Here is a 26,147-nt window from a genome sequence, read left to right as displayed (position 1 = left end):
CCTTCTTATAAATTAATCCTGTGTAACCTGAGCAAGACAGCTAATGGTTCTGAGTTGGACTTGCTCATTTATGAATAGGACAAAGAGCTTGGACTGAAATTGGGTAATTTTGCTCTTGATGGAAACTTTTATAAGTTTGGCCAGGAAGGGTGCTTGTTGAAAATAACATGAAAAAGAAAGAAGGCATAAGTGTGAGAATGTAAATAAAAGATCAGTGTGGTGGGACCACTCTGACCAGAAGCTCATTATAAAGCTGAAATATATTAAAGTTAGAAGGTTTTAGGGGACTGGAGAGATGGCTCAGCAGATAAGAGAATTGGCTGTTCTTGCAGAAGACCTGGGTTTGAATCCCAGCACCTGCATTGCAGCTAACAACCATCCGTAACTCCAGGGGCTCCAACATCCTCTTCTGTCCTCTGCAGGCACTACACGAGTCTACTCAAATACGTGCAGGCATAACACTCATGCACATAAAAAAGGAAGTGTTAAGCTGGGCGTGGTGGTACACACCTTTAAAAATATTTTAATTTTATGTGTATGAGTGTATTTGCCTGCATATATGTAAGTGCTCCCATGTGCACAATGCCAGTGCTCTCTGCTGTGGGCACACACCTTTAATCCCAGCCCTCAGGAGTCAGAGGCAGGTAGATCTCTATGAGATCAAGGCCAACCTAGTCTATATAGTGAGGAAAGTGTTTTAGAGCACAGCACAGTCACATGAATAGAACCCATTTTTTGTTAGTGATGACAGTGCCTGAATATCTTCAAGAACTCTCCTTGACTCAATATAAAATCCTTTTTATTTTCTTTTTTGATGCTGTTCCATATTAATAGCAAGGATCAATACATTGGAGCGAAAATATAGTCAGAAAATGTACATGGAACTGATTGGCTTGTTTGGAGATGGAGCAGATCAGAACTGTAAGGACACAGGTAAACCTAGCCCCTGAAATGGGTCTGAGAAACAGGAGCTGCTTTCAAAGAATGGCCTGGTTTTCAGAAATGAAGGAAGGCTCCGTCTACCAGACCCTAGCTGAGTAGAAACGTGAGACACAGTTACTACTGAGCTTCATGCTTGAATTAAAAATCTTAGCAGTGCCGAGCATGGTGGCGCATGCCTTTAATCCTAGCACTTGGAAGGCAGAGGCAGGCAGATTTCTGTGAGTTCGAGGGTAGCCTGATCTACATAGTGAGTAGGGGCTAGAGGGAGACCCTGTCTCAAAAAGACCAAAAAAAAAAAAATACAGTTCAGTACAGAGAGGAAGAAACAAGAACTGACAGTGTGGCAGGAGAGACTCGGGGTAGAGTGAAGCCAATAGAATGGGAAAGGAAGGACAAAGTCTGAAGAGGTCCTGCCAGTCTACAGTCAAGCCCCCAGGTAACAGACGGTGGATCAGAAGGAAGACTGCCCTAGATAAACAGTGGAGCTTAGAAAGTGAAAGACAAAACACCCTAGAAGTCAGCAGAGGGCAGTGCTGGCTGTCTTCCAAAGAGGCCCAGTAGCCTTTCAGTGGCAGCAGTGGGAGACAAGATATGATGACTCCAAAAGGAAGTGACCGCAATGTATCCATTCCAGTGAAAATGCTCTCAAGAAAAAAGGACTTTGATCAAACAGAATCAGAATTGTCAGTAGGAGGAATTGCTGAAGGGTTAACTTCAGACAGAGGGGGATATCTTATATGCAAGAATGAGCAAAAAATACCATAAATATTTGGTTGTCTTAAAGAAAAGTTAAATTGTTTACGGCAAAAATAATGTTGCATTAGACAGCTCTGTAGGTAAAGGCACTTGCTGCCAAACCTGATGACCTGAGTTCACCCCCAGGACCCACATGGTGTGTGTTGGATAGCTTTAGTTGTCAACTTGACACACTTGGGTTGAGGGAACCTCAGTTGAGGAATTGCCTCCATTGGACTGGCCTGTGGCCATGTCTGTGGGGTATTTTCTTGGTTGTTGAGAGATGTGGGAGGGCCCAGCCCACTGTGGGCAGTGTCATCCCTGGGCAGGTTTTTCTGTCTTGTATTAGAAAGCAATCTGAGCATGGGCCAGGGGGAGCAAGCCAGTGAGCAGCATTCCTCCATGGCCTGTCTTCAGCTCCTGCCTCCAGGTTCCTTCCCTGAATTCCTACCTTGGGCTCCCTCAGTGACGAACTGTGACCCAGGAATTGTAAGCCAAATAAACCTTTTTTCTCCCCAAGTTGTTGTTAGAGTATTTTGTCACAGCAGTGGAGAAACAAACTAGAACAGAAATTGGTACCAGGAGTTGAATATTGTTGTAACAGACCAGACCTTGGTGTTTCGGGGAGGCTTGTGGACGTGTTTGGAAATTTGGGCTGAAAAGCCATTGAGTGCTTAGAGTTTGTTACTGTGAAGCTTGGAACAGTTATGCTGAAAGAGTTGTGGACGATGGAGGCCTGACTTGTGAAGCTTCAAAGGGAAGTGGAGACTGTCGGGGCTGTTTATATGATATTTTGAATTGAGAATCTGTGGATTCTGGTCGGCTGGGGCTGAAGAATCAGCTATGATTAAGAGACCAGAACCACTAAAGTGAAACCTTTGCTTTTCTGGGACAATTGATTGGTTAGCTGGAGCTGAAAAATCAGCTGTAAGTAACAAGAGACCAGCATCACTGTGGCAAAATCTGGCAAGTATTTCCTCAGGGTCAGCACACAGAAGCTATGGTTCAGAAGGGACCCGAACCTCCGTCTCAAGCTGGAAGCAGGGCTTGGTAATGTGTAAGAGTTTTCTGCATGGTTCTGGTTGTTGAAAACATGAAGGGGTCACAGAGAGCAGCTGAGGCTTTGCACCCCAAGAGGCCAGAAGAAGCCATTGGTGAAGGTGCAGCCTCAGTTTCAGTGGAGACCCCAGCTTTTTGGTCATGTCATGACCATGGGACAACTACCAAGGGCAGCAGCAGGTATGGAATGGAGCCAGACTGGGTCTGCGAGATGAGTTATGTGTGCTGTGGATGGCAGAGTCAGAGAAGAAGAGCTGCCAAAACACTTTGGAGCCCAGAAGATCTTGAGTGAATCCCAGGTCCAGCCTTGCTACTTTGCTGGACTTAGGTTTTGCTTAGGTGTGCCTGAGTCTTCCCTTTTGAAATAAACATTACTTGTTTTGGATTTTACAGGAGCCCACAGTTAAGAGACTTTTAAAAGAGACTGTGGACTTTTAAGTGTTTGAATTTTTTTTTTAAGGATTGTGGGACTTTCAAGGTTGTACTGTCTTATTTTGGGATATTGTTAGTATCATATCTTGGGGACAAGAAATGGAAAGATTGTGGTTTAATAGTGATGTGTTTGTGTGTCAGGTTGACAAGAGATCAAATGTGCTGGATAGCTTTAGTTGTCAATTTGACACACTTGGGTTGAGGGAGCCTTAACTGGGGAATTGCCTCCATTGGATTGGCCTGTGGCCATGTCTGTGGGGTAGTTTCCGTATTTTTTTTTTTCTTTTTGGGAGGGGCGGTTCTTTTTGAGACAGCATCTCCCTGTAGCCCCTGGCTTGGAACTCACTGTCTAGACTAGGCTCGCCTTGAACTCACAGATTGGCCTACCTCTGCCTGAGATTAAAGGTATGCACCACCATGCCTGGCTATTTTCTTGATTTTTGAGTGAAGTAGGAGGGACCAGCGTACTGTGGATGGTGCCACCCCTGGGAAGGTTAGTCTGTATTGTATTAGAAAGCAGGCTGAGCATAGGCCAGGGGAGCAAGCCAGTAAGCAGCTTACTGCATGACCTGTGCTTCACTCCTGCCTCCAGGTTCCTGCCCTGAGTTCCTACCGTGGACTCCCTCAGTGATGAACTGTGACTCAGGAGATGTAAGCCAAATAAACCCTTTCCTCCCCAAGTTGGTATTGGTCAGAATATTTTGTTGCAGCAATGGAGAAATAAACTAGATCATGGTGGAAGGAGAGAACCAACTCCTGCCGGTTGTCCTCTGTCTCCACATCACCTGTGGCCTATCCCCATTCCCACAAAATAAATATTTTTTTAAAAAACTAGAATCAAAAAATTAGGGAATTATACTACCATAACAGTTATCAGAATCAAAAGGAAGGATAAGGATTCGGGGTGATTGACAGTTTGTTTATTCAAATAATGTAGCCACTATCAGCCATCATTTTAGTAATAGACACAGGACCTAAACAGAAGTTGCTTTAGAAAGCAACACAGGGGGAAAAAAAAAAGGGACTGGAGAGATGGCTCAGTGGTTAAGAGCACTGGCTGCTCTTGCAGAGGACCTGGGTTCAGGTCCCAGCACCACCCACATGGTAGCTAACAACCATCTGTAACTCCAGTTCCAGGGGATCTGAAGCCCTCCATAGGCATTGCATGACATGGGTGCACTTACATACATGCTGGCAATACGCATAAAATATTTTTTAAAAAGCAGCCCAGTTCTCCAAAATGCTGGTGAGTGATGGCGTTGATATGTTTAAATGTTGCTTGTAGCAATTTTTGGTATTATGAGGCCTGGGGAGAGGGCTCAGCACTTGCTGCTCTTTCAGAGGACCTGCCTAAGTTCAGTTCCTGGCACCCATGTTGTGCAGCCCACAACCACCTGTAACTCCAGCTTCAGGGGATCTCGTGTGCTCTTCTGGCCCCAGCGGGCACTGCACACATGTGCATGCACACACACACCCATAATGTTTTAAAGTTGTTGAAAAAAGTAAAAAAAATTGTTGAAATAAAAAGATCAAGAGAACTGGACTAAGATGTGGAGCCCATGCATGATAGTACATGTTGGACTGCTGTGCAGATTTTTAGGGAACCACCTCTGAGACTGAACTGTAACATGGGAGAGACCTCTACTCTAAGGGCTGAACTGAGCTCCACCCCAGCCCTTTTGGCTTCTTAGCTTTATCAACTTCAGAGAACCTGACTCTGGTGTCCAGTGTGTTCATTGACAAGGGAGTGGCCAATGAAGAATGATCTCATGATGAGGTGCTTGCTTCTCCCTCCCTAACATGTTCTCTAACTGCAGCTGCCTCCACCATGGCTCTAGGGGCCAGAGAATGGAAATGAGTTTACTCAGCATGCCTTGCTTTCTGGCAGTCTGTCCAGCAGGACTTTCTCTGATGATGAAAATGTTCTGTGTTGGGGCTGGAGAGATAGCTCAGCAGTTAAGAACACTGGTGGTTCTTGCAGAAGACCCAGGTTCGAATCCCAGCACCCACATGGCAGCTACCAACTGTCCGTAACTCCAGTCCCAGGGGATCTGACAGTCTCTTCTGACCTCAGGCATGCACGACACGGGTGCACTTACCTACATGCAGGCAATACATGCATATACATAAAATAATAATAATAATATAAGTAATAATAAAAACAATTTTGGGGGGTCTTTTTGAGACAGGGTCTCCTTTTAGCCCCAGCTGTCCTGGAACTCACTATGGAGACCAGGCTGGCCCCAAACTCACTGAGATCCGCCTGCCTCTGCCTCCGAAGTGCTGGGATTAAAGGCGTGCGCCACCGCGCCCCGGCTAATAGATAAAAAATTTTTTTAAAAAAGAAAATGTTAGAGCTGCTGGCTCCTACACTGGACAACACCTTTCTAGAGAGACAGTCTCTGCCCTGGATGGTCTTCCCTTCCTTCCCACCTGCCTCCCTGTCAAGAATATGCATACTGGGGAGCAGGGCCCTTTCCGTACCCTTCCAGGAAGTGGAGGTCTGATGTTGGGCTACCCCTTTGAATTCTTACCTCAGTTTTTTTCTAAATTACTATTGGAATGGAATCCAGGGCCACAGATTGAAGGGATTCTTGAAAAGTCAGGAATAGAAGGCTGTGCTGACTCAGTCCCTTTGTTTCTAGAGGAGGTGCCTAGGTACAGTCCTGGGTTCTACAGTTTCTGTCTGGGAAAGGAAGGGGGGAGTTACCAGGTAAGGGCCCCCGTAAATGGCCATAGAGGAAGACTGTCCAGGGATGTGGTCTCTGGGACAGCTAAGGTCAGGGCTAGTGAGGTGCTGCGTGCCTGATAAATTGTCCCTTCTTTCAAGCCCAGCTGGACTGTATTACCTCCATGGTCACCTCCAGCATTTTCCATCATCTGCTTTGTTGTCCCTCCTGAGAAGCTCTGATTAATGAGATTGGGCGCACGTGGGGTGTTGGTGGGGGTGGCATTTGTCTCCCATTTCTTTTTAAAAAAAAGTATATTGGGGGGGGAGCTGGAGACATGGCTCTGCAGTTAAGAACACAGACTTTCTTGCAGAAGACCTGGGTTTGAATCCCAGCACCCACATGGCAGCTAACAATCGTCCGTAACTCCAGTTCCAGGGGATCCGACCCCCTCTTCTGTCCTCTGCGGGCATTGCATGACACGGGTGCACTTACCTACATGCAGGCAATACATGCATACACATACAATAAAAATAATAATTTTTTTAAAGTATATTTTTATTATTTGAGAATGTCCCACAGGCATACAATGTACTTTATCAAGGCTCCCATTTCTTTTTCCTTTTTTGAGACAGGGTCTCACTGTGTAACCTTGGCTGTCCTTGAGCTCATAGAGATCCATCTGCCTCTGCGTGTACTACCAACCCTGGCCAAGTCTCCCATTTCTTAAGCACCCTTTAGTGACCATGGTGTTTCTGTGACAAGGTGAGACTTGGGGACAGTGCTAAATGGAGCATCATCCTAGTCTCCTGACTCAGATTGGGTCTGCCTGGTCTTGACAGAGCCTGCGTGTATAAAATGGGAACATTAGGTTTTTTTCATTTGCTGGGAAATTTAAAAAGTGAGCTTAAGAAGAGTTAATTATGAGTGTGTAGAAGTAACAATAGGCTAATGTAAGTGAATGCCTGTGCTTGTGGAAATACAATCACGTCACCTCTCTGCACTACATGTGTGCTCAGCCTTATCTGCTTACATGCTAACTTCTGACTCAGTTCCCAGTCACCATTGTGTTTGTTCATAAAGATGGGGGGGAAATGGCCACAGGTGCTGGGGTTTCAGCACAGAGCTTTCTCCTGTGGGTGTGGGTGTAAGTCAGTACTTGTGGGCACCTTGCCTAGGTTCTCGGGGTCACAACTGGTAGAGTCAGATCCCAGATTTAATAGCGAGAATCTTATTTTCCTCTAGGAGCAGGGAAGGACTCACGGCATTTTTAGGCAAATGAGTTTGCATGATCACAGCTCACAGCCCTACAAGTCTTGTCTGGAATGCTAGAACTTTCCTGAGGTCACCTGGTGGTCCCAGTGAGGACATGCATATAGTGGGTCAGAATTCCCATTAGTGCCAGCTGTGGTACTGTTACCTTTAATTCCAGCACTCAGGAGGCAGATGAATCTCTGTGAATCTGGTCTACATAGTGAGCTTTAGGTCAGCCAGGCCTACATAGTGAGATCCTGCCTCAAAACAAATAATCAAACAATAAAAATTCCCATTTATGTGTTTAGTCTTTAATTTTTCAGCCATCCTTCCTTAAGTTCATTTTATTATCTGTTGCTTAAAATAGAATCAATTTAAATTGAGAGGGATAAGTTTAACAGTTGTATAATTTACATACTATTTATAGAAAATCAATTTTTGAAATGTTTGCCTTAAATTTTACCTCTGAGTGTTTTCTGTACCCCCTACTATTCACTAACGATGCATGTTTGTTTTTTTTTTTTAATTTTTAAATTTACCTGAGCATGGTGGCACACACCTTTAAGCCCAGCAGGGTTCACCTGTGTTTCAGCATGGACCAGAATCTCCTTCAAGCCACGCGTGGTGGTACACACCTGTAGTCCCAGCACTCAGGAGGCAGAGGCAGGTGGATCTCTGTGAGATAGAGACTAGCCTGGTCTACATAAGTTACCGGCCAGCTGAGGCTACAGGGAAACCCCGTGTGTGTTTGTTGTTGTTGTTTGTTTGTTTTTTAAACCCGTCTTTAAAAAAAACCAAACCAAAAAAACACAAATTTTTTTTTTCTTTTTTCTTGTTGTTTTTGAGTCAGTTTCACTATGTAGCCTTGGCTGGCCTGGAACTTAGGGAGATCCGCCTCCCTCTGCCTCCTGAGTGCTGGGACTAAGGAGTATGCTACCATGCCTGGCCCATAATTTTATGTTTTGAGACAGTGTTTCATGTATCCAAGATCAGACTTGAATTCACTGTGGAGTCCTGATCCTCCAATCTCTACCTCCCAAGTGCTAAGATTTTAGGTGTGTACCACCACACCTGGGTTATACAGTTCTAGGGATCAAACATACATGCCTGGGTCTTCATGCATGCCAGGCAACTGTTCCACACACTCAACCTCAGCCCAGTGTCCTTCATTTTAAGACTGAATAATGTAGGATGTGGTGGTGCAGACCTTTAATTCCAGTAGAGGCAGAAGTAGGGAGATCTCTGAGAACAAGGCCAGCCAGGCTACATAGTGATACCCTGTCTCAAAAAAATAAAAGATGTCAAGCATGGTGGTGCATGCCTTTAATCCCAGCAGAGACAGGTGGTTCGAAGCCAGCCTGGTCTCCATAGCAAATCCAGGCCAGCTATGGCTAGACCCTGTCTCAAAAAGACTGAATAAATAAATAAATAAACAAATACATACATACATACATAAAATAAAATAAATGACAAAGCAAAAAAGATTAGCATTTCACATACATCTGTCTCACATTACTGGGAGTTTTAGAGTGTTGCCATCAGTCTGCAGAATGCTGTCAGTGTTGGAGTTCACATGGTGCTTCAGCCCTGCTTTGCATTACTCAGAAGTGGAGTGGCTGAATGATGTCATTTTGTGCTTGAGTTTTGAGGAACTGTTCTCCAGCAGCTGTGCACTATTTTATAAGGATTTTAATTCCTTTCGACATCTTTCCTAGAGGTTAATACTTTGTGTTGCTTCTGTTTTGTTTGACATTCAGCTGAAGCGTCTTGCTCATACCAAAGTACCAGAAAATGTTTTCTAAAGAGAATAATGTGCTCTGTTAGAGAGGTATCATCCACCTATCCTGAGAGAAGCAGCTTCACCCAGCTCAGCAATGTCACCCACTCTGTGTCACAGGGAGAAGCAGACTTCTGTTCATCCAGTGGAGCAGGAAGGGTGGCTTCTCCCTGGAGGACATTTCCCTGGGTCGGGATTGTCAGGATTCACTTTGGATGTAATGCTAAGCTAATTTTATGGAAATGACCCTAGATGGAATGTTAAGGATGGATTCTGTATCTTAAAGGTCAAGAGTTTGGGGGCACTTATGAAACTATACATCATCCAGGGCACAATGGGATATCTGGGGGTGTGGCGGGAGCTGGACAGGGTAGATTCTTGCCACTACTTCTTTCTTGGTGCTTCTCTTGAGCAGGAATCATGGCCCAAGTAGCGATGTCTACACTACCCGCTGAAGATGAGGAGTCGTCAGAGAGCAGGATGGTGGTGACATTCCTTATGTCTGCCCTGGAGTCCATGGTGAGCCCTCAGGTCCCACGGCAGCCTGTCCGTGGTTGGATAGGATGAGGCGTCTCGAGAAAGCATGCGTTTCTATGAAACAGTCATTTAATCAAGGTTTTTTTTTTTTTTTTTTTTTTTTTTTGTGGTGTTGGGGATCGAATCTAGGGCCTTAGCCGTGCTAGGCAAGTAATCAACCACGCTTCTTGTTTATTACTATTTTTTAAAAGATTATTTTATTTTGAAATTTTTATTATTGTGTGTGGTTTTTGTGGTTTTGTTTTTATTTATTTTTGGTCTTTTTGAGATAGTTTCTTTTGGTAGTCCCAGCTGGCTGGAACTCACTATGTAGACCAGGCTGGCTTCTGTCTCATAGAAATCTGCCTGCCCCTGTCTCCTGAGTGCTGGGATTAAAGGCATGTGCCACCGTGCTGGGCTATTCTTAGTTTTTTGAGACAGGGTTTTACTATGTAGCTCTTGCTGGCCTGGAATTTGCTATGTAGACCAGGCTGGCCTGGAGTTCTCAGTGATCTTCTTGCTTCTGCTCCCGAGTGTTGGGATCAAAGGTATGTACCATCATGCCTGGCAAGGTTTACTTTTTAATTTTTTTATTGTGTGTGTATGAGTGTTTTGCCTGCATGCATGTAAGTGCACCAAGTGCGTACAGTACCCACAGAGGCCAGAAGAGGACATTGGATCTCCTGGAACTGGAGTTATAGACAGTTGTTAGCTGCCATGTGGGTTATGGGATCAAACCCGTCTCTTCTGGAAGAACAGCAAGTGTTCTTAACTGCTGAGCCATCTCTTCAGCCCCAAGGATTTACTGCTTTGTTAATGACATGTTTGTGTGGTATGTATACATGAGTGCAAGTGCCTTTGCAGGCCAGAGACTTTCAATTCCCCTGGAGCTGGAGTTAACAGGTACTTGTGAGCTGCCCTACATGGGTGCCAGGAATAGAATGGGTCTTCTGTAAGAGCATTGTACTCTTGTAACTGTAGTGCCATTTCTTCAGCACCATCTATATTTATTTTGAGGAAGAGTCTCCCTAAGTTAGCTGTGCTGACCCTGAACTTTCTAATCTTCCTGCCTTAGTCTCTACAGAATGCTAGGATTAAAGGTATGTTCTGTTACACCTGGTCCTGGCTAGCATATTTTTTTTAAGACTCATTTTTATTTTATGTATATGACTGTTTACCTGAATGTATATGCAGTATACCATGTATATGCAGTAACCACAGAGGCCAGAAGAGAGCATCAGCTCCCCTGGAGCTGGACTTATACACAGTCATGAGCTGTCCAGTATGGTTGCTGAGAACTGAACCCAGGTCCTCTGCAAGAGCAGCCAGTGCTTTTAACCCCTGAGCCATCTCTCCAGCTCTAGTCCTGGCTATTTTTAGTAAGAATTTAAAAAATTTGTTGTTTTGTCTTTGTAGCAAAGTAAAAATAGATTTATTAAGGGAAAGTAAGAAAGCACTCCCAAGATTGGGAAGGATTCCAAGGGAGGAATACCCAAGAATACATAGTCTTTTGGTCTTTTTTGAGACAGGGTCTCCCTGTACACCCAGCCGGCCTGGCACTCACTATATAGACCACACGGGCCTCAGTCTCACAGAGATCCCACCTGTCTCTGCCTCCCAAGAGCTGGGGCTAAAGGTGTGCCTGGCCCCGAAGAGTAGATTTACTTAAATAAGTTTTAAAGATTTTTACTTTTTTTCTTCCTCCTTCCCTCCCTCTCTCTTTTCCTTCTTTCATGTATCCCAGGCTGGCCTTAAATTCTCTTATAGCTGAGGATGACCCTTGAGCATCTGATCCTCGTTTCTTCATATCCAAGTAATGAGACTGCAGATCTGCACCACCAGACCCAGTTTTGTAGTGCTGAGAATGGAACCCAGGGCTTCTCTCACACTAGACCAGTGCTCTACCAGCTGAGTTACATCCTTATCTTCCAAGTCACATTTTATTCCCATGTTGCAGAATGTTTTGTTGTTGTGCTGAGGACTCGTGCTGGCAAGTGCTATAGCACCACTATGCCCCACCCGAGCCTCCAGCCCCCAGCCCTGCAGCTTTGAAAGATATTTAGTCTCATTGGAGTAGTGTTGATAAACTTCAGTCAGAAGCTCAGAAGCTCTCTGCCTTCTAGAAACAGGCAGGCAGATCTTGTTCCAGCTCAGACTGGGCTATCTAGTATGAGACCTTGTTTAGACATAACCCCCCCTCCAAAAAAAAAAAAAAGTGTGCTTCCAGGTGCAGATATGTAGGAATACTTGATAATTCTGAGTACAATTACATAATGGCCATTATGGGTTGGCCTGCAGATCACCTCTCAAGATGATGGTCTCTCAAGATGGTTTCCTCTCAAGATGGTTTCCTCTCAGGGTGGCTGATCTGATTCTTCCAACTACTATCCCACCCAGCATCCCTTTGTCTTGTCTCAGGCCTTCCCAGGGTAGGACCCTCCAGCTCTGAGCTCTTTGGAGCAGCAACACAGCTGACCACCCTGTCCCTCAGGCTCCACAGGCATTGAGTGGCAGAGTTCTCCAGCAGACACAAATCTGAACTTGTTTCTTGAAGAATCTGATCATAAAATCATAAACCCTTAATAAGGGTTTTCTGCTTTCATTCTTAGCAGTTTTTATTTTCCATTTAGAACCAGGCACAAAGTCTACTTATAAGACAGGCTTTGAAAAAAGATTTTCTTTCCAAATTGTGTGTGTGTGTGTGCGTGCGTGTGTGCATATTAATGCAGGTACCTAAGGAAGGTGGAGCTGTAGATACTTGTGGTTGTTAGCTGCATAACGTGGACCTTGGGAACCAAACTCAGGTCCTCTGCAAGAACAGTATGTGCTCTTAACTGCTGAGCCATCTCTCCAGCCCCTGTATTAAGAGTTTTCAATGTTGAATTTTTATTCTTATCCAGAAGAAACTTTTTTTTTTACTACTTTTATTTTATGTGTATGCGTGTATTGCCTGCATGTAGGTAAGTGCACCTGTGTCTTGCAATGCCTGCGGAGGTCAGAGGAGGCTGTCAGATCACCTGGGACTGGAGTTATGGACAGTTGTTAGCTGCCATGTGGGTGCTGGGTTTCGAACCCGGGTCTTCCGCAAGAACAACCAGTGTTCTTAACCGTTGAGCCATCTCTCCAGCCCCCAGAAGAAATTTAAATAGCTACACATAATATAACTTTGGCTGTTTCTATTTCAGTGCAAAGAACTAGCCAAGTCCAAGGCCGAGGTGGCCTGTATTGCCGTGTATGAGACGGACGTGTTTGTGGTGGGGACAGAGAGGGGGAGAGCCTTTGTCAACACCAGAAAAGACTTCCAAAAAGATTTCGTCAAGTACTGTAAGCAATACATTCTTTTATTTTGTTCTTTTTTGAGACAGGTCTTCCTGGAGCCCCAGCTGTCCTGGAACTCACTATGTAGACCAGGCTGGCCTTGAACCATTGTGCCATCATGCCTGGCTGCAGTACATTCTTATATTTTGTATTTTATAAAATTTTTATGTTAAATATTTCTAGATGTGGTATCTCATACTTGTGTTTGTTTTGTTTTTGAGATAGAGGCTCCCCTGTAGCCTTAACTGGCCTGGCACTCATAGGTAGACCAGGCTGTCCTTGATTTCACAGAGATCTGCTTGCCTCTGCCTCCCAAGGTGTGCGCCACCATACCCGGCTTCACACTTTCCAAGAATGGGATTTATACTAAAAAAGACAGGAGACTTTCTGGCATGTTTATGGAAACTGTTCAAGACAAAACATTGAAATGGCAATGCAGAAGACATGTGGTAAAGGGTTAGCTGGAAACAGACCTGGTCTGTGCTAAGATATACTTTTTTTTTTTTTGGTCTTTTTGAGACAGGGTCTCCCTGTAGCCCCAGCTGTCCTGGAACTCACTACGGAGACCAGGCTGGCCTTGAACTCACAGAAATCCACCTGCCTCTGCCTCCCGAGTGCTGGGATTCAAGGCGTACGCTACCACACCCAGCTTAAGATATACTTTCTTACATGGTCACATGCCAACTCTGAAGAGAAGTCACTCAGGGCTCTGGGGTGTCCAAGGGCATACATCTGGTGATGGTTGCCTTTTCCTACATGTTTCTTGGTGAATGCTTGTGCTCAGGACAGCCTCAGTTGTTTGAGACTGATGCAGAGCTCCTTAGCTCTGGCAGCACAGGCTCTCTGTCCAGGTCCTCAGTCCTCAGTGAGGTCTGTAGCCCTCCATCCAGGAACTATTGGGAGCTCAGTGCTGAGTAGATGCAGAGGTGAGTTTACTGCAGTCTGTTAACACTCTGGGCTTGTCTGACGTTTAAATGTGTTCCTCTAACCTCTTCTTAGGTTTTATATTCACTTAGTGATAGAGCACTGTTTTACAGGTGGAAAGGAAACAAAAGGTGGTGTTTTTAAATAGCACATACATACACAAAACACATCTTTAAGTTCCAAACTGTAATTCTAGCCTCATGCTAGTCAGTGCATGCATGGTCAGAGGGACTGATAGGAGTGTACAAAAATAGTTTTGTTAAATGTCTTCAATTCCTAATGATAGTTTTAGTTCTTTTTCTTTTTCCTTTTCAGACATGGTTTCATTGTGTAGCTCAGACTGGCCTTGAACTATCAATCCTGCCACCTCAGCCTCCTGAGTGTTTCTTGTCCTTCTAGGACTTAATCTTGGAGTACTTGGGTAGCATGCACAAAGTTCTGGTTCCATTCCCAGGACAAAAAGAATACTCTTCCTCATCCCTGTGTTCCTATTACTTAGTTTATTTAGATAGGGGCTCATATATGTAGCAGAATTCCTGATCCTCCTGTCTTCACTTCCCTCGTGCTGAAATTACAGGGCATTTTACTATACTTGGTTTATGCAGTGCTGGAGATAGAACCCAGGACTTTGTGCATGCTGAACAAGCACTCCACCACCTGGGCTATGTCCCTGGACCCCTGTTTGTGGGGTTTTTGTTTGTTTTTTTGTCTTTTTTGAGACAGGGTCTCCTTGTAGCCCCAGTTGTCCTAGAACTCACTGTGTAGACCATGTTGGCCTCAAACTCACAAAGATCCACCTGCCTCTGCCTCCAGAGTGCTGGGATTAAAGGCTTGTGCCACCATGCCCAGCTCCTGTTTTTTTTTTTTTTTTTTTTTTTTTTTAACAGTCTCATGTAGCAGCCCAGGCTGGCTTCCACTCATTGATGCTCCTGCCTCCATCTTCCAAGTGCTGGGATTATAGATGTGTGCCAACTCACCCAACTTAGGTTTCATTTTAAAATTTTACCCTTATTCCTTTTCCTTTGGATTTTTATAACAAATTATGTTAGAAATAGTACCTGGGTGTACTAGTACCCAGCACTCAGGAGACTGAGGCAGAACGACTTCTGAGAGTTAGAGGCCAGCCTTAGGAGTGTGAGGCAAACCTATGCAGCTTAGTGAGACACTGTCAAAAAAAAAAAAAAAAAAAAACACTAAAAAGAGGGAATGAAGTGCAAAGAAAAAGCATATAGAAAAAAATACTCTTGCTAAATGTCAAACAGTAAAATGGGGGACACAAGCCTTTATGTCACTGGTTATTTTGCAGGTGTTGAAGAAGAAGAAAAGGCTGCAGAGATGCATAAGATGAAATCTACAACCCAGGCGAATCGGATGAGTGTGGATGCTGTAGAAATTGAAACACTTAGAAAAACAGTAGAGGACTATTTCTGTTTTTGCTATGGTAAAAGCACAGCATTGCCATTTTTGAGGAAATACATTATATGATATTTTCTTTTGAGAATTTTATTGTTTGTGTGTGGGTGCGTGTGCCATGGTGTTTGTGTAGAGGTCAGAGGACAGCTCTGTGGAGTCAGTTCTCATTCTACCTTTTGTGGGGTCCAGGGATTGAACTCAGGTCCTTAGCTTGTGTGGTACTGCCTGTACCCAGTAGGCAATCCTGCTGCCTCGAATGATAGTGTTTTCTAACAGTAGGTTATATGATTGACTTAACAATTCATGGTGCACACTTTCACAAATAAAAGATAACGTTAGGAATGACATTAATTTCAATTTCTATTTCAAAAGAACTCAAATAATTGTAGCTATTAATTTTATTATCATGTGTTTGTGTACATGTACATGGTGTCTGTATGTATGGAGGTCAGAGGACAAATTTGTGTAGTCAATTGTCTTCTGCCACTTTTGTTTGGGCTCTCGGGATCACACTCAGGTTGCCAGGCTTGCTTGGCAACGGCCTTTTCCCATTGAGCCATCTCGATGGCCAACATCAGTACTTAACCTCAACTCTCTGAAAAACCACTCTGCTAATCCAGTCATGAGGAACAACTAAGCTCATTATTATTACTCATTTTTTGTTATTATACTGAGACTGAACCCAGGACCTTGGATAGGCTAAGAAATTGCTCCACAGCTAATCCACACCCCATCCTTTTTTATTTTGAGACAGGGCCTCACTAAGTTGCTCACGATGGCCTTGAACTCACTCTGCAGCTCAGGCAGACTTTGAACTTTGGATCCACTTGCCTTCTAAGCAGCTAGGCTTACAGCTGTGTGCCAAAGTGTTACCTAAATACTATTTTAAAGAGGTGTTGAAACCAGATACTGTGAGAAGAGCCTGAATGCCACTTACTGGGCTGGGATAAGCTCTTGCTGCACTAGTTTGTATTTGTCTCTGTGTGTGTGTCTCATGAATGTGTGCATGTGTACAGATGCACAGCTATGTCAGGTCTAAATCAGGTGTCTTCATTAGTCTCTTTCTACCTTATTTCTTTAAAATTTTGTTTTTAATTTTATTTATTTTTCTTTTATGTTTGTGAGTGTTGTACTTACATGTGTGTAAGTGCACCTGTGTCATGCAGTGCCCGAGGGGCACAAAAGAGGTCGTTAGATCCTCTAGAGCTGGAGTTATGGATGGTTGTTAGCCACTCTGTGGGTGTTGAGATTCAAACCCAGGTCCTCTCTGAGAATAGCCAGTGCTCTTTAATTGCTTAGCCATCTCTCCAGCCCCTTAAACATTTTTTAACATTTATTTGTTAATTTATTGTCTGTCTGTCTTGTCTTTGCCCCCATGTGCATTCCATAGCTTGTATGTGACGGTCAGAGGACAATTTGCAAATGGTTCTCACTTTCAGCTGGCAGCAAGTACTTTAACTTGCCATCTTGCCAGCCTTTCACCTTATTTTTTGAGATGGTCTCTGAATGAACCCTGGAGGTTACCAGTTGCCTAGACTGGGTAGCCACAGAGCCCCAGGATTCTCTGTTTCCACTAGCCAGACTGGGACTACAAGAGTGTGCCTACCATGCTGATCTTTTTTATGTGGGTACTAGGGATCAGAACTCAGGTCTTCATGCTTTCTTGCAAGTGCTTTACCCATGGAGCCATCTCCCCAGCCCTAATGATTTATTTTTTTATCGTCTAACCATATGTTCATGCTTATCTTTTGTTCTTCTCCACCAGGTAAAGCTTTAGGCAAATCTACAGTGGTTCCTGTTCCCTACGAGAAGATGCTACGTGATCAGTCAGCTGTTGTGGTACAGGGCCTTCCTGAGGGTGTGGCCTTCAAGCACCCTGAACATTATGACCTTGTGACTTTGAAGTGGATTTTAGAGAACAAAGCAGGGATTTCGTTCATCATCAAGAGGTGAGGCGCTTTCCATTTTGTTCACACAGGATGAATATTGAGAAGATTTAGAATATTTGTACAATTCCTCTTTAATCCAGATGTTGTGCTAATGCTTTGCAAGTCTCATGTATTCACATAGTTTCCTGTTTTGTTTGAACACAGGCCTTTCCTGGAGCCCAAGAAACACCTTGGTGAGTATGTTCTTGGGTCACTACACAGCAGGCTCTTGCCGGAGTCTACTGCTTTCTCTTTGATTTTCCTTGAGTCTTTGATGTCAGACACTTTGGAGATGGAGTTGAGCACATAGAGGCCACTTCCTTTTTCTTTTTAGATCTGAAGTTTTGTTTGCATGTACCCTCTCTGTCTTCCTCTTCCAGGCTCTGATTTATTTCCCTGACATCTTTGGGATGGTAAGGCGGGATTGAGCACAGAAGTGCACTCTCCACAGCATGGACCCTTGAGTACTGGTCGTCTGTGAATGTAGATGGCCATAGATCGGTGTGTACTAGCGAGTCAGAGCTGAGGAAGGGAAAGACAGAATTCCTTATGGTTGAGAGCTTGATAGGTTCTCTTGAGGCACAAGGACAATGCTGGCAGGACTTCCTTTAGGGAAATCTAGTCATTCCATGTATGAGAAGTAATGAAACAGTGGGCCTCCAGCCAGTCCGCTTGACACTCTAAGAGTAAATACTTATGTCCCTGAAAACCTGAGCTGCAAAAAGATCAATGAGAAAAGTTAAATGTACATGCTTGTATGCAAACACACACACACGTTTTCTTTCTTTTTTTTCTTTTGTTTTAGACAAGATCTTTTGTACCCAGGCTGCCCTTGAACGCCTGATCCTTTGCCTCTATCTCTCAAGTGCTGAATTACAGGCATGTGCCACCACGCCTAGCTTGCACACATTGTCTTTTCTGCCAAATAAACTTTTTAAATTTTTCATTGTGGTGAAAAAAAATTTTTTTATCAGATTTATTAAGGTGTAATGGACACACTCTTTAAAAAGATTTTTAAGCCGGGCGTAGTGGCGCATGCCTTTAATCCCAGCATTTGGGAGGCAGAGGCAGGCAGATCTTTGTGAGTTTGAGGCCATGAGGCCAGCCTGGTCTATATAGTGAGTTCCGGGACAGCTGGGGTTACAAGGAGACACTGTCTCAAAAAAAGACAAAAAAAAAAAAAAGATTTTTAAAAACCTTCTTAGACAGGGTCTCCCTGTGTAGCCCTGGCTGCCCTAGAGGTTTACTTATGTATTGGAGGTGTGTATGCTTGTGTGTGTGTGTGTGTGTGTGTGTGTGTGTGTGTTTGTGTTGTTCATGCAGAGACCAGAGGTTGACATTGGGTGTCTTCTTCAATTACTCTATATTGTGTCTTTACAGATGGGGGTCTTTCACTGAACCTGGTGCTTGCTAGTCAACTAGACTGACTGGCCAGTGAGCTGCACGAATCCACCTGCCTTTGTCCCTCCTAGCAGTAGCATTACAGATGTCCTACCATGCCGGGGATTTTTGGGTGTTGGGAATCCAAACTTAGGTCTTCATTCTTGGTAGGCAGGCACTTTACTTACTGAGCCCTTAGTTTTACATTAAAAATGTTTTTTATATTTATTTTGTGAGGGGAGAGTTTGCTATAGCACAAGTGTGGAGGTCAGAGGATAGCCTGTGGGAATCTCCCCTTTCCTTCCATTATGTGGATTTTGGGGATCAAACTCAGGTTGGCAGGCTTGGCAGCAGGTGCCTTTACCAGCTGAGCCATCTCACAGGCTCCGGTTGTACATTCAGATGAATTGTGCTCTGAATGGCTCCCTTCTCTGAGAAGTGGTTGTCTGGGGCTGGGAAGTAGTAATTCAGTCCATAGCACTTGTTCATCACGCATGACACTGTCCTGCAAAAACAAAATATCACCCAACCTTGAACATGAAGATCTGCCTTGCAGGTCTTCACCGAACTCTGTAGCCTGAGCGCTGAGCTCTTAGATTTGGATCTACAGCCTTTGCTTTTCAGTGATGCTAGGCAAACGAAGTGATATGCCCCTCCCCCAGCCCAGGTCTTCAGTCTATTTTGAGTTGTTTGCGTAGTGTACAGAAGATATACGTTCATCTTTGCATCTGGGTCTCCATTATTCAGAATAAATCAGTGAGAAGAGCTGTGTTCCTTTCCACGTTGTCTTGGCAACTTTGTGGGAGTCAGCTGACCCTGACTATTTCTGGGCTCTCTCCAGCAGTGAGAGAGAGGAGACAGCACCCCTCTTCCTTCCTGCTGCCCTATGCTACTTGTTTCTTCCTTGTTGGACTGGAAAGGTCAACATCAAATATAGTAGATGTCACCTTGATGTCCCCATCAAGAGAAAGTGTCCTCCGTCACCCTCACTTTGATGTCCCTATTAAGGGAATAGTCTTCTCCCATCATTATGTGGGAAGGTGGCAGTGTGTGAGCAGGGTGTAGTGTCGCAGGCCTATAATTCTAGCACTCAGGTAGCTTAAACAGGAGAATGGAAAGTTTGAGGCCACCCTGGGCTACAAAGTAAGCTCAAGGCTAACCTTGGTTATGTAACAAGACTGTCTCATAAAAAGAAAATTGAAAGAGTATTTGTTATGCTTAAAGTTTAGCTAAAGATCATAGAAGTGGCATGCTCTGGGCCAGCTCAGCAGGTAAAGGCACTTACTGCTAGGCCTGACAACCTGCGTTCTATCCCTGGGACCTACATAATCTGGACCCAGTGGTGTACATCTGTAATGGCAGCGTCCTTGCAGTTCGTGTGCCAGCTAGCTTTCAGCATGAAGAAAAAATGAGAGAGACCCTGCTCAACAAGGTGGAAGGCAAAAACTGGCCCCTGAAGTTGCCCTCTGACCTAAACATGTGCCGTGGCACAGGCATCTGCGTGTGTGCACATGCACACAAAGACATGACGTGATATGAATGCTGTGGAACTTTAACATCTGTGAGCATTGTGTGGCTGTGCCAACTGAGGAGCATCCACGGGCTTTCATTATATGTGATTTGTGTGCATGATCAGTATTTTACTTAAAATACTTGAAAGCAGTCAGTTAAATCACTGAATTAAATTTTTGTCCTTCTGATCCACCCCCAGAGTCTGAGCATGTTAAGCACATACTGCACCAGTGACCTGCACTCCCAGCTGTGTGTGTGTGTGTGTGTGTGTGTGTGTGTGTGCACATGGTGTATATGTTTGTGTGTATGCATGCGTGTTGAGGCTAGAGGTTCACATCAGATATATTCCTCTGTTGCTCTACACTTTAGTTTTAATTTTTTTTTAACATTATTTATTGTGGGTGTGGATGTAGGAGGTGAGGTCAGAAGACCACTTGAAGGAGTTGGTATTCTCCTATTTTATTTAATTAGAGACATCTTGTTCTATAAAGTTGAAATCCTCTTGCTTTGGCCTCCTGACTGCTGAGATTATGGACCTGGGCAACCACGACCAGCTTGGAAGTGTTTTAGGGCTGCCACTCATAAAGTCTGTGGGTGCAGGTCAGCCGTGTACAGGTCAGCTGCTTGCAGGCCAACTGTGTTGCAGGTGCTTTTGTAGGCCAGAGGATAATATCAGATAGTCTCAGCACACCCTCTAACTTTTTTAAAGACACTTAAAAAATGCATGTGTGTTTTTTGCATATGTGTACAAGTGTGTGTAGAGGTCACGAAACAGCATGAAGGAGTCATTTCTCTCCTTTCGCTATGTGAGTTCAGGCTTCAAACTCAACTTGTCAGGCTTTTATAGCAAGTACCTGTACCTGCTGAGCATCCTGCTAGACCTCAACTTTGTTTTTGAGATAGGGACTCTGGAATCATCTAGAATGTTCTTGTTAGGCTGTCTGACCAGTCAAGCTAGAAGATCCTCCTGTCTCCTCATCCCCAGTGCTGAGATTACAAGCATGCACTATTGTGCCTGGCAGTCTTAAAAAATTATTTTCATTTTTGTATTTTATTTAATTAATTTATACATTTTATCTTATTTTTTGTGAGTATAAATGTTTTACTTCCAAGTGTGTAAGTGCAACAGATGAGTGTGCCTCGTGTCCATGGAGGCCAGAAGAGGGTGTTAGATTCCAGGAAATGGAATTACAAGTGGTTGTTAGCCACCATGTAGATTTTGGGAACTGAACCCTGGGTCTTCTCTGTAAGAGTCTCAGGTGCTCTTAATTGCTAAGCCATCTCTCTAGCACTTTATTTTTATTTATTTATTCGTTTGTTTGTTTTCTTGGGGTCTTTTGAGACAGGGTCTTCCTGTAGTCCCAGCTGGCCTAGAACTCACTATGTAGACCAGGCTGGCCTTAGAGATCTGCTGGCCTCTGCCTCCTGAGTTCTGAGTGAAAGGCATGCACCTCCACACCCAGCTATTTTATTTATTTATTTATTAATTATATATATTTTTTTATTTTATGTATGAGTATTTAGTCTGCGTGTATGTAAGTGCACCTGTATCATGCAATGCCAGAAGAGGCTGTCAGATCCACTGGAGCTGGAGTTACAGACAGCTGCTGTGCAGGTGTTGGGAACTGAACCTGGGTCCTCCGCAAAAGCAGCCAGTGCTCTTAACCACTGAGCCATCTCTCCAGCCCCCCCACCTTTTTTTTTTGTCTTTTTGAGACAGGGTCTCCCAGTAGCTCCAGCTGTCCTGGAACTCACTATGTAGACCAGGCTGGCCTCGAACTCACAAAGATCTGCCTGCCTCTGCCTCCCAAGTGCTGGGATTAAAGGCGTGCACCACAACACCCAGCCCCTCCCCCTCCCCTTTTTATGTTTAAGACCATCTTGCTAGCTATCCCCAGATGGCCTTACCCTTGCAAAGTAGACTACCCGCCCCTAAACTTGTAGTACCTGCTTTTGTGTCTCGTGTAGATTTGAGGTATGCATCACCACACCTATATTCCATTTTTAACCATAATACAGATATGTCATGGTGTGTTTGCTCATCTGTATGGTGAGGAAAATTTGGGTTGTATAGATTCTTGGCTGTGACAGGAAGGACTGTGTTGTATGTTGTTTTTCCCCTGCTACAGTGCTGAGGTGCAAACCTCATGGGCCTTGCTCATGCTGGGCAGGTGATCTGCTACTGAGCCGTGCTACCAGCCCTGTTGAGTTTAATACAGAGTTGGAATGGGATCTTGCTCTGTAGCCAAGGACAAATGCCTTAAATTTTGGTTTCTCCTCCCTCAGCCTCTCCAGTGCGTGCTTTTTCCTCTTTTTATCTCCAAACGTGTCAGGACTTTATTGCTGTGTGGGTTTTTTGTTGTTGTTGATGTTGTTGTTGACACAGGGTCTCACTGTGTAGCCATGGCTGCCCTGGAACATGCTATGTAGACCAACCAGGCTGGCCTGCAATTCAGAGATCCACTTATTTCTGCCTCCCATGTGCTAGGATTAAAGGTGTGTACCACCATACCTTTTAAATTGCATTTTAATTCTTTTAATTGCATTCACATAACATAGGAGTCAGCATTTTAAAGAGTAACACTCAGCAGTTTTTTTGTGTAAGTTGGGCCACTGTTGAGCATCATCTAACTTCAAAACATGCCCTTCATGCCTCACAAAGCCCTCACACAGCCAGATCCCCACTAATAGCCAATGTCACTATATTTACATCCGCAGTTTTATTGTACCCTACTTGAGAAATGGTTTGTTTCTATATTTGGCTCACTGACAAAAACAAGAGCTTGTTCTTGAAATGAAAGGTGGGTGAGGGGATCAATTGGCTCTACTTTTTATAGGGAAAACCAGGTACAAAACTACACAGCCTACCAGATCCTCCTTCCAGCCCTGGCTTCAGCTGTGATGTGATAGTGTGCATCCTATGATCTCTGTACTGAGAGTGGGGGTGTGTGAGGCAGGAGATAATTGAGAGTTTAATATCACCCTGGGCTACATAGTGAGACACTGTCTCAAAAAGCAAAAAAATAGGGTTGGAGAGATGGCTCAGCAATTAAGACCATTGCCTGCTCTTGTAGAAAACCTGAGTTCAGTCCTATGTGGCTACATTGTTGTTCATAACCCTCTCCAACTGCAGTTCTAGGTGTTCAGCACACTGTTCTGGCCTCTAAGAGCGCCATGCATGCCTGTGATACACTTACATACATGTAGGCAAAACACTCATACTCACTAGGCATGCTGGCACACACCTTTAATCCTAGTACTCAGGAGGCAGAGGCAGGCAGATCTCTGAGCTTGAGGCCAGCTTGGTCTACATATCAAGTTGTAGACCAGCCAGGGTTATAGGGAGATGCTGTCTCAAAATAAATAAATAAATAAATAAATAAAATAATAATAATAAAAGGTCTTTGGAAGTATTAATCCTGCTTAAAATGTTACTAAACCTGACTGTCATTTCCTTCTGCTTGCAGGTGGCCGTGTAATGGCTACAGATACTGAGCGGTCCCTCCTGTCTCCTGGTGGAAGGTAAACTGTCTTCACCAGCGCTGTGGTGGGGCCATCCTGAGATATCAGACTAGCAGAAGGCTTCACATCACACTTTAGAAATGCACTGTGCAGCTAAATGTTTGACTTACTGTAAAAATGTAATTTTGCTTTAGAGATAAGGCCTTAGATTTAAAGCCTAGGGTAGTCTGCAATTGGACTAAGCCTGCCTCAGCCTCCTGAGTGCTGGGATTGCAGGTATGTGGTATCAGGTGTAGGCTTTGACCTGGCATTCTGTACTTCTCAGGTAAAGCTGAACTGCAGTGAATTTGTTGACTACTGTGCAAGTGCCTCTCACATTTACATTCTCTCGTTAAGAGTTTCTTCTTTCTTTCAGTTGTGGCCCCATCAAAGTGAAGACTGAACCCACGGAAGATTCTGGTATGTCCTAGTGCTCTCCTTAAAAATAGAAATAAAGGATTCTCCTTGGTTGAGAAGGTTGATTTTTTTTTTTTTCTGGTCTTTTTGAGACATGGTCTCCCTGTAGCCCCAGCTGTCCTGGAACTCACTATGTAGACCAGGCTGGCCTTGAACTCACAGAGATCCACCTGCCTCTGCCTCCCGAGTGCTGGGATTAAAGGCTTGCGCCACCACGCCTGGCGAGATGGTTGATTTTGAGTCACTACTTTTCGTTCCTTGCTATACTGCCAGCCTGGCCTTGAACTCTAAAACAGCCTCCTGCCTCAGCCTGCCCATGCTTTTATGACAGGCACGCTTCCTGCTTTAATGTGTGTATTTCCCCAAAGACTGATTGGTTCATGCATGCATGTGGATGTGTCTGTGTGTAAATTTATGCTGTATGTTTAGATTGTGTCCCTGTGCTCGTACAGATGTCAGAAGGCATCAGATGTCCATGTTGGATGTCCATCACTGCTCCTTTGAGGCAGGGACTCCTAAGCCTAGGGCTTGCTTCAGCTTAGCGCACCTCCATGATCCTCCTGTCTCTGCCCCTCAGAGCTGGCTGACAGGTATTTGAGGATGCTTGGCTTGTCACTTGAATTCTCAGGTCAAACTCCACTCCTCATTGTGGAACAAGTGCTCTTAACCACTGAGCCATCTCTCCAACTCCCTCATTGTAACTTGAGTTTGTAGCTTCCTCATGGGTGATATTGAACATTTTTCATGTGCTCATTAGCTGTTCCTTGTCTTCTTTGATTACATGTCTATTTAAATATTGTGTCCTTTAATCTTGTGTGTGTACGTTTGTGTGTATGAGCTCAGGCACATGCATCCCTCTGTGTGGTCTCGGAGGTCAGATGAGAACCTGGACTGCTGGTCCTCATCTTGTTTGAGGCAGAGTCTTTTGCTTGCTGCTGCATAGCCTGGGCCATTCAGTTTCCAGGAATTCTCTGATCTCAGCCCCCATCTCACTGCAGGAAAGCTGCCATTACAGACACACGCCACTGTGCCCAACTTTGCAGGAGTCCTGGGGATTCAAACCCAAGTCCTCGTGCTTCTGCAGCAAGCACTTACCCACCAAGCCATCTCCCCAGCTCTTGTTTTTTAGTTTTGCATATATTTTGGATACCAGTCTCTTATCAGAAATACAACTTTTAGGGGCTAGAGAAATGGCTCAGCGCTTAAGAGCAATGGCTGTTCTTTGAGAGAACTCTGGTTCAATTCCCAGCACCCACATGGTGGCTAACAACTGTTCATAACTACAGTTCCAAGGGCTCTGACAGCTGCTTCTGGCCTCTTCAGGCACTGCATGACATGGGTACACTTACATGAAGGCATAACACTTGAACAATCAATCAATCAATCAATCAATCAATCAATAAATAAATAAATAAAAATAAATAAGAGAAATATGACTTTACAGATGTATCTTGTGGGTGGTCTTCATTTTCTTATGGTGTCCTTTGAAACTCAAAAATATTAAATATTAGGCTGGGCATGGTGGCGCACGCCTTTAATCCCAGCACTCGGGAGTCAGAGGCAGGCAGATCTCTGTGAGTTCAAGGCCAGCCTGGTCTACATAGTAAGTTCTAGGACAGCTGGGGCTACAGGAAGACCATGTATCAAAAAGACAAAAAAAATAAATAAATAAATATTGATGTGTTTTATGACTTTAAACAATTTTAAAGTTAGTATTTAAGGTGGTAGATTTCACTGGCATTTCCTCCTTTTTATTAAAGACTAAAGTTTTTTGTTTTTTGTTTTTTTTCATCTTTTTGAGACAGGGTCTCATGTAGCTCCAGCTGGCCTGGAACTCAGAATGTAGACCAGGCTGGCCTCGAACTCAGAGATCCACCTGTCTCTGCCTCCTGAGTGCCGGGACTAAAGTTGTGCATCACTACACCTGGCTAAAACTTAAAAAATATTTTAGTCTTGTGCTGGGCATGGTGGCACAAACCTTTAACCCAGCACTTAAGGCAGGTGGATCTCTTTGAGTTTGAGGCCAGCCTGTTCTATATAGTGAATTCCAGGCCAGCCAGAGCTACTGTCTTTTAAGATTTTTTTGTTGTTGTTTTGGGGGTTTTTGTTGTTGTTCTTTTGAGACAGGGTCTCCCTGTAGCCCCAGCTGGCCTAGAACTCACTATGTAGACCAGGCTGGCCTCAAACTCATAGAGATCTGCCTGTCTTTGCGAGCTCTACCACTACTGGCTGAGAACCTGTCTTTATAAGAAAAAAATTTTTTTATGTATATGAATGCCTGCATGTAAGTGCACTGCATGTGTGCAGGGCCCTTGGAGGCCAGAAGAAGGTGTCAGATCCCCTGAAACTGGAATTACAGAGGGTTCTAAT

At 44.3% G+C, this 26,147-nt stretch overlaps 1 protein-coding gene across 8 annotated transcripts in view; it reads left to right on the top strand.

Moving 5' to 3' along the window:
• The window catches only part of Gtf2i (general transcription factor IIi), an 84,945-nt gene that overhangs the window by 13,149 nt on the left and 45,649 nt on the right, over positions 1 to 26,147 (top strand). For all 8 annotated transcript variants that reach the window (XM_008851126.2, XM_008851121.2, XM_008851123.2 and 5 more), the window contains exons 2-8: positions 9,284 to 9,387; positions 12,570 to 12,708; positions 14,933 to 15,067; positions 16,805 to 16,988; positions 17,133 to 17,161; positions 23,327 to 23,381; positions 23,737 to 23,780. In XM_008851126.2, the coding sequence (XP_008849348.1) occupies positions 9,289 to 9,387; positions 12,570 to 12,708; positions 14,933 to 15,067; positions 16,805 to 16,988; positions 17,133 to 17,161; positions 23,327 to 23,381; positions 23,737 to 23,780 (685 nt within the window). In that variant the 5' untranslated portion in view covers positions 9,284 to 9,288. The remainder of the gene's footprint in view (positions 1 to 9,283; positions 9,388 to 12,569; positions 12,709 to 14,932; positions 15,068 to 16,804; positions 16,989 to 17,132; positions 17,162 to 23,326; positions 23,382 to 23,736; positions 23,781 to 26,147) is intronic.

The sequence above is a fragment of the Nannospalax galili genome, unplaced genomic scaffold (genome assembly GCF_000622305.1).
Source record: "Nannospalax galili isolate Female #2095 unplaced genomic scaffold, S.galili_v1.0 scaffold444, whole genome shotgun sequence".
Lineage (NCBI taxonomy): Eukaryota > Metazoa > Chordata > Mammalia > Rodentia > Spalacidae > Nannospalax > Nannospalax galili.
This window is presented reverse-complemented; position numbering and strand designations above follow the sequence as displayed.